Genomic DNA, 8,751 nt, shown 5'->3' on the forward strand with positions numbered 1-8,751 from the left:
GAAGCAACCCAGCAAAGATGAATTTCTTTCTCTGCCTATTTCAACCATAAGCTGTGCTGTAAACCCTTTTAATGGTACAAACATTAAGAATTTTCAGGATGACCTGGTTGCTAGTGCACCTAGGGGTCTTAAATTGGCTCATTGCTGCCCCATTGCCTATGAAGTAATCTAAAATCTTCTTGAATGTCCCTGTTTCCACAATACAAAGCTCTAGTGGCCCAATTGAATTAGTTTTCCTAGAAACAACATACCCATGATCAACAAATGATGCATCCATTTCCCGGCAACACTCGCTAAGAACTTGCTCTTCCACTTCTCCTTTAATCTCCCAGTAAATTATATAGTGACCTGGTTGGTTAGCTATATCAGCATGACTAGTGAAATCAACCAGCTCCACTCTAGCCTGACTCAGCAGCTGAGACCCTCTTTCCACTACTAATTGAAGGTCCTTCTCAGTATTTTTGTCAATGTTTACCGTCAAAATTAGCTTTCTCCTGCATACAAAGTTCAATTTAGGGGTTCCTTTGTGAAAACCTGCCACTTCCACCACATCCCCTAACCTGTACCTGTACAACCCTGCATACAATTTAATAGTCAGTACCAATAATACCAATGCCTGTGTGAAAACTGCACAACATGATATTGATTCTCGAAAGAACAAAATGGGATTCTGATCTTCAGAAACTGTAGAATTACTCTAAAGAGTAAAATTAAAAATAAAAAAAAAAAGTTAAAAGAAAAGAAGGAAACCAAAGTGTGTTTTGTGACCACACAATGAGCAAAAAACAATTACTTAGACCAATGATTATATGGTTTTAAATTTATCCACGTATCCTTGTTCTCCAAATGTCTTGAGTTGTACTGGTGAATCATTAATATAAAAAGGAGAATTAGATTTGGCCAAGATCTTTTTGCCTGCGTATAGTCAACAGTACTCATCCATGTCAAATCGAAGCTTAAGCTTGTAGTAAAAAAACAAAGCAAAGGAGTACAAACATATCTAATCCATTGTCCCAAGTATAGATTATAATGTCAGGAAAATTCAACGATAGAGACTATGATGATATGAACGTTCCATGATCAAATGACTAAAGAATTCGCTTAGGATCGAGCAGTTAGGTAACTGTACATATCAAAAAGATATAGAACAAGCATAGTTAAAATTTGAGACTTGCTTGAGTTCTATACAGAAATAGGTATCTCTCTATATCCTTTTTTTTCTTCAAAAAAAAAAAAAAAAAAAAATCTATATCCTATGTTTTATTTTTTATAAAAAGGAGATAAAGTAATGAGAAGGTATAGTTGGAATAAAAAATGAATGAATAGAAATTTTTCTGTCCCACGATGAGTGGTCTACTTTACGCTCACAATATCATTTATGTTGGGTTTCTTTATTATTATCTATTTTAAGATAAATTCTATTAACATATTTTGAGGTTTGAGTTAATGTCAATCAAGTCTCAAACTTTTTAAAACTAACTAATTTGATCCCTAAAACTAATTTAATTCCTAAAACAGTTAATAAAAAATAACTAACTAGTTTAACAGTGCTTGAAACTAAGCTGGCTTTAGAAACTAAATTTGTCAATTTTAAAAAGTCCTGAACCTAGTTGGTATTAATCTACACCTCAGGTATGTTATTGGGATTTACCATTTATTTTATTATTATCATTTTAAAGAAAGTAGAACACTCAAATTGAGGCCAAAGATTCTAAAATGACTTACCAGTAAAAGTGGTAAGAACAATCTCGTACTGTTGTCCAAGCTTGACATGGGAGAGTGGGACAGGTTTATCTTCTATGAAGTCATCAATGGCCGAATGGCAATCTTCCTTCTGCCTATAGAGTGGAATGAACTCATAGTAAGAGAAAGTGGGTACTACTGCGAAGGTCACCTTCTCTGGGGGTAGATAGGGATCCACATTCACCCCAATCCAGCTCTCAGTAGAACCATAGTCAGCGCTCACTAGTGGCAACTCTCCTGCATAATGCCTTAGTTTTTTCAAGTAATGTTGCATTGAACCGGTCATTATAGAATACACGTACTTAGCATTTGGCCAAAGCCTAGAAATTAGACCACACCAATCCAAATTTTGTAATTCCTGGCAACACCCTTCGATTTTGGATGCTAAACTTGGGTTGGGGGAGATGATTTCCAAGACGGCTTTTCGCACTTCCGGTATATTGATTCTTGGACTAAGAGTTCCTTCTCTGATATCATTGCATAACTCTTGCCACTGCTCTTCAAATGTGCTAAATGCCTGCACTATGCTATAGGCAAAAGTGGAAGTTATAAACTCTACTTGGTTAGAAAAGAGGAGACCTAGAAGGAGATGACAGTAGTTAGATTGTTTGTAATCTCCACTGGAAATTACTTCTTCTGGGCTGCAAGTGAAAGACTTAGTTTTTTCCTGTTTGATCTTAAACTCTTGGCTTGCAAAGTAGTGGGTTGTGGCTGTTCCTGTTGTTAACCCTCCCTTTGTTTTGAACCGCTTACTACTGTAAATGAGCTCAAGAATTCTCCCTCCTTCTCTTATTGGATAAACCCTACAATTATTCAACATAAAAATATATGTACCTAAAGAAAGATATACAAAATATACTCTTAAAACAATAAAGGAATAAAGGCATGTAGCACTAGCAATTAGCAAACTATACATGTTAAAAACGAAATTTATAGTGATAGTTATTAATGATACAAGAAAAAAGATATTTACAAAAAGTGAGATGAACCTTGATCTATAAGCAGCTGCCAACCTAAAAATCTGAAGCGTTGTCTGGGCGCTATGCCCTGTAAAGGGTACGTACTTCTGTCTCCCATCTGTTGTTCCAGAACTACAAAACCGTGACCATGGATTACAGTAAATTGCACATGTGAAAGGTGTGGAACCTTGTACAAATACTTCTCAACAAGGTTGGAGGGAATATAGCAGAGACTTCTTTACAAAGTTAAAAAAATAATAATAATAAAATAAAAAATTTGACCAAAAAAAAAAACCAAAAAAACAAAAGCTAGTGTTTTTCTTTCAAATCAATGTCATAAAAACATTATAAAATTTCAGAACAACTTTTAGGCACCCCATAAAATAAGATAAGAGATGGGAGCCAACAAAAGGAGCAAATTACAGCCCTTAACTTAAATTCTATATTCTGATTCCTTTTCAAAGATTATAATTCCAAAAGAAAATATAGTAAAAGCTAAAATGAAGATCAAACCAAAAGAAAAAAAATTAAATAAATAAAAGAAGGTATTTAATATTTACCTTAAGGAGAGAGTTGTTATGGGTTGTTGAGTGAGTAAAGGAGCTTCGTCCCCATCTGCAATTCTCTGAATATAAGGATCTAAATCTGCATGGGAGGCAAGGGGCACCGTGGAAGTGAAGAGTGATTCCAATGCACATGCATCCATGTTTTGGATGTTTAAGTTTTCTCTCTCCCCAAACCATTTTTTGAGATATTCCACCCCATAGTTCAGCTGAAGAATCCGGCGAAGTGTCTGAGTCTGAACATGTCCGGCGTTCTCACACAAGTTCTCGAACCAGTCGATAATGTCATCATACTCGTGGTTGCCATTGTTTTTGCTATAATAACTCACTGGCACAGCTGGTTCCATTATGGATTTTGGTGATGCAGCAAATCAGAAATGTAAAAAAATAAAAAAAAATAAATAGTTATTATAGATGGGTTGGAGAGGGGAGGGGGTACTTTTTGTGAAGAACCAAGGGCAAGGAGCCCACAAATTGAAAGATCCTTATCTTGGGCTATGGTTATGTGTAGATAGAGCTTTGTTCCTTATAGTATAGCTCAAAAGACCTCTCCTAATATTTTTCAGTCTAGCTCCATTGTCTAATGGTACGATTGTTTAGAGACCACAAGAAGTAGTGTTATCATATTTTTAGAGAGAGAGAGAGATGGAGATTCTTCTTTGAAATGATATGTGGACTAATGTGGCCAGGGGACCAAAACCCACGAGCCTTGACAGCTCGACACACCTTGTTATTTTTTCCCTCCAATTTATGAGCCACCATTTGAAAATGATACGTGTTTCATGTCATCTTTCATGTCTTCGGAACAGTGAAATTGTGTTTTATTTTTTTACGTTAATATTGGACTTCATCATAAATATAAAAGAAGAAAGTATCATTTTTCGTGTTACAAGAGTACCTAAGAATTATTCTCTCTTTCCAACTCAAATGCTAATCTCATTTTAATGTGATGACTAATGACTAGTGAGCTTAATTTACTTCAAAATTTCAACTCATTGGACCACTTGCTGGGTTTTCGGGAAGGTATGAGGGCAGTCACTATTCAGTGCCAAACTCAATTGAGGTACAACAAATAAAGTAGTTAAAACTCAATTGAGGTACAACAAATAAAGTAGTAAATTGCACGCATCCACTTAAATTAGGCTAAAATGACTAGATCAACTGCAGCTCACCATCAAGGATAACAGTCTAACACTATGTTTGCACATGCAAAGTGGGAGAGGAAAGACAGGAAGCTAGAGGGAAGGGAAAGGAAGCTACTATTCCCTTGAGGTAACCGGTTTTGTTCATATCATAAGATATGTATCAAATTGAAAAAAAAAAGTCCTGTATCATAAATATCAATTACGTTCATGAGTCGTATGTAATATAGATGTGTATCATATGAATTGAATGTATTGGACTATATATATACATGTGGGTTTAAATTAAGTTTTTTGGTTAAACGTTATAGTTTAACTTGAATCCCACAAGTTGTTAGACTTGTTTCTAACACAATTATTAGTTGAACCCATCTCTCTCTCTCTCTCTCATAATTTGGACCGCAAACTTAATATTTCACTTCAACGTTCACAATTTTTTTCTATACTATGAATACAATATTAAATGAGAACATAATCATTACATTTTGATATTATTGTTATTATATTTTGGTATTATAGTTACAAGTTCAAGAAAATTGAACGCCAAAAAGAAAAATTAAGAAAGAAGAGTAATTGAAATAGAAGAATAAGAAAAGATAGCAAATATTGGAAATGAGGAAGAAGAAGGTGGACAAAAGAAATTGATGCTAATGATGAAACAATTATGCAAGATGATGAAGATATTGATAACATTGTCTTGGACTATAAATATGAAATTGATTAAGCAATATGATGAATATGATTACAAAAAAATATTATTTGAATTTATATATCACATATCATCCCTTTTGAGTTTGACCAATTTGCGTATGGATGCTATAAATATATTTTTAATTAAATTTATTTAGTTAGTTTTGTGAAATATTATTACATAAGCGATGATTCAATTAATCACTAGTTGAACGTGTTCCATTTTTTAATATAAATTTTACAAAATGATTATTTATATTACAAAAACATGATATGATAGGATACGATAAAAATAAAAAATCGATTCATGATGCAATTTATGTTGTAGTTTAGTTATATTTAAAAAATGGAGGCAAATAAAATATTTTTTGTCTTTTTATTTTTTATTTTTTGATTTATAAATTCACTAAGCTCTCTATTTTTATAAGGAAAGGAGAAGTAACTTGATTTAAAAAATAAAAAAAACTATTAATCACAAGTGAAGAATATTAAAATTAAATTCTTATTGTTCATAATAATAAAGAATAAAATTACACTCTTCGTCTCATCTTCTCTTTATTTTCTTATTTCCGTTGAAGTTGGAAGGAAGCCAAATAAGATGAATCAGTTTATTTTTCTTACTTCCCCTCAATTTGGAAGAAGTACTTTGCCCTTGAAAGGTGATGACACAAGGAATCTTAACGCTCTATTTGTTTTGAAGTAAAATATTTTACGGAAAATGTTTTCCCATTTTCAGGTGTTTGTTTGCAGATAAAATGTAGTTAAACTTGTAAAATATTTTTGTTGATCGTAAAATCCTTTATAAAAAATTGTAAAATAATTTACCTTTGAAAATTTGGTAAAACATTTTCCAAAAGCATACAGTGGCTTCTCCTCCCCCATTTGGTCGCTAGGTCACCAGTTTGGTGGCTGGAGACTCTGCTTTGGTGACTGGCGACAACGATCAGGTGGCCAGAGACTTTGCTACGATGGTCTGGTGTTCGGTGACTCTGTTTATCGATGTCCAGAAACATCACACTAGCAACTAGTGTCAGCAGTTTGATCATTGGAGATACCACTCCCATTGTGATCGACGACAATCCGGTTGCCAGAGCCACTGCTCTGACTGCTAGTTCCAGTGGTTTGATCATCGGATCTTCGACACCAGTCGCTTCAATGTTGAGTCATCGGTTTTAGTGGTTTGCACTCCCAAAAAGCCTACGAAATAGAAATACATAAACTTGAAGTGACACTAGTGTGGTGTTGACTAAAACTCCTATGATACTTAAATTAGTACTCTATTCCAAGAAAAAAGTATCAAAGTGTAAGGAATGTCTCTCATACATGGGAGACAAAGACATCAAACACTCATTTTCAAGCTTGAATTAGTATCGTAACTCATGTAAAACTAATAAAGCCCATTTGCTAGAATTTAGCTAGGGTTAGAGTCAGTTAGAAAGTTAGTTAGTTATAGTTTGTTAGAAAAGTGCACATGTAAAAAATTAAACACAAGGGAGTATTCTTTAAAGTACATCCCTAATTAGTTTTTCAATAGTAATGAGCCATGTATGGTCACTTAGAATGAGGCAATGAGTGTATAAATCAAGCCATGTACTCATCATTTTTTATCAGTGAAACTATATTTAAGTTATTATTTAATTTTTTGTTTTCTCTCTAGTCTTTCTCTTGGAGCTAAAGACTCCCTTGAAATAATATCATTCTTGAAGGTGGTGGCTCTCTTAAAGTAGTCACAATCCATTCAACCATCAACTACTCATAAAAACCATTGAGCACCCGAAAGCCTAAATCAAGCCTAACACCCACTTACTAATCTAACTTGAAAACCATCACCAACTACTAAATCCACCCTAACCCCCAATGACCAATGTTGTACTCGAACCCTAAGAGTCTTAGACAATAAATCATATTATCTCAATCATCAAGAACTATCTTGAATTATCTTAAGGAACACTAACCCTAATTGAATTCTTTACAATTAGTATTAGAGCTATCGATTCAAGATAATAAAAATTAAAACCATTGCAACTCACTAGAAAATCAATTAACATTATCAAGCACATCATTGTTGACATCAAAACATCCTCGAAAATTCTCATTTGGGAATGAAAAGCCCAAAGACATGAACTTCATGGAAGGTAGTGTTCATGCTCTCAACCTATTGAAACCCACCAAAAGGCAAAAATCCGCTAGATTTGCAAAGCCAATCAATTTTTTTTTTTTTTTTAATAATACCCTAGAGTATAGAAAGGTCCTTATGGCCTTTTGTCATATGGATGGAGAGACCTTTGTATGGTATCAAGACGCAAAAAAAAAAAAAATAAATAAATAAATAAAATAAAATCAAGTAAATTCCATGAGTTGGGAGGTGTTCATTAGCACCTTATAAGATAGGTTTTGATCAATAGCCAATGATGCACCAATGGAGACTCTTAAAAGGTTGAGAGAAGCCTCTACAATGGCTAGCTATAAGGCAACCTTCAAAGCCTTTGTCTAACTTGTTTAAAAATTAATTCTTCAAGAATCAATTGACCAAATTTTGGGGAGCTTCAATATCATTATCAACAAACCACCAAAGATGCAAGATCTAACCAAAAAAATTGTCAGAGATCAAAGGAGATCCAAAAGTCAACAAATCAATCACTAGAGGCCAATAAATCATCAAAGGAGTCCAAGTGGTGTGTTGGTAACACTGCTAGTCTTGATTCTTAATTGAGGGTGAGATCTCAGGTTCTACACCCCCACGACACTCAATTCTCTATATACATATATACATAGATACATATATATATATATATATATATATATATAAATAAAGTCAGCTCTTTGACCTAGTTGAACTGGCTTATGGTTCAAATTGTTTTACGGGTCGAACCACAATTCAAGGAATTTTCTTAGATTCTTCAAATAGTCAGTTCTAACACATAAAAATCCGGTTTTATACTTGGTTCATGGTTAACCCAATCGGACCAACACGTCCGATCTGGGTCCGAAAAACCTTGCAAAAAAGATATAGAAAACGGTCTGTTAATAACACAATCTATAAATTAATAATTTTTATCCTGAAAAAAGTTTAATACTTTTTTTAATCTAAAGAAATAAATGCCCTATAAAGTAGAAACTAATGCTAAGAACAAGTGAACAAAATATGTTATTATAAGACAGGACAATGTAAGTATAAATGGAAAACTCTATTGGTTTAGGGTGGAAAAGTGGGGGATAAAAAATTGTGAGGAAATGAAAAAGTGGAGAATGGAAAGAGAAATTCTATGTCCACAAAATTTTCACAAAAAAATCATAAGTGACAAGTTATTACAGATTGTTATTGGTGAGCAAAAAAGTAATTTCAATGGTAGGTTTAAATTAGAACTAATAATAACTTATTAGATATGATTTGTTGTGAAGTACTGTAAATATGTTGTCGACATAACACTTCTTGAATGGAAAATATTTAATTTTTCCTCATGTATGTTTGGTTGGGGTGAAAAGTGGATAATGAAAAACATTTTTTTTTTTCAGTCTAGCTCTATAAATTTACTCTCATGCCCCTGTTACATAATAAAAAAATTATAATATAAAAAATCTAATATTTAAAAGAAAAAAAAAATCTAACAACTTTTTTAATCAGAAGTGATAATAGCCCTATATAGTATAAAC

At 33.2% G+C, this 8,751-nt stretch overlaps 1 protein-coding gene across 1 annotated transcript; it reads right to left on the reverse strand.

The window, feature by feature from the left end:
- On the reverse strand, positions 1-3,910 carry LOC115957405 (indole-3-acetic acid-amido synthetase GH3.10). Its single transcript, XM_031075638.1, has 4 exons — positions 3,263-3,910; positions 2,733-2,834; positions 1,726-2,546; positions 1-576 (listed from the first exon to the last, which is right to left on the reverse strand). The coding sequence occupies exons 1-4, from the start codon at positions 3,610-3,612 to the stop codon at positions 41-43; spliced, it is 1,809 nt and encodes a 602-aa protein (XP_030931498.1). The 5' UTR covers positions 3,613-3,910; the 3' UTR covers positions 1-40.
- Between the last annotated feature and the right edge of the window lie 4,841 nt (positions 3,911-8,751).

The sequence above is a fragment of the Quercus lobata genome, chromosome 8, assembly GCF_001633185.2.
Source record: "Quercus lobata isolate SW786 chromosome 8, ValleyOak3.0 Primary Assembly, whole genome shotgun sequence".
Lineage (NCBI taxonomy): Eukaryota > Viridiplantae > Streptophyta > Magnoliopsida > Fagales > Fagaceae > Quercus > Quercus lobata.

Bases quoted from the DNA above. Each gene is read 5' to 3' on its own strand.
- LOC115957405 (XM_031075638.1), bottom strand. From the start codon at position 3,612: ATGGAACCAGCTGTGCCAGTGAGTTATTATAGCAAAAACAATGGCAAC. The intron at 2,835-3,262 runs GTAAATATTAAA...ACGGTTTTGTAG, and splicing joins ATAACAACTCTCTCCTTAAG to TTCTGGAACAACAGATGGGA. The intron at 2,547-2,732 runs GTTCATCTCACT...GAATAATTGTAG, and splicing joins GCAGCTGCTTATAGATCAAG to GGTTTATCCAATAAGAGAAG.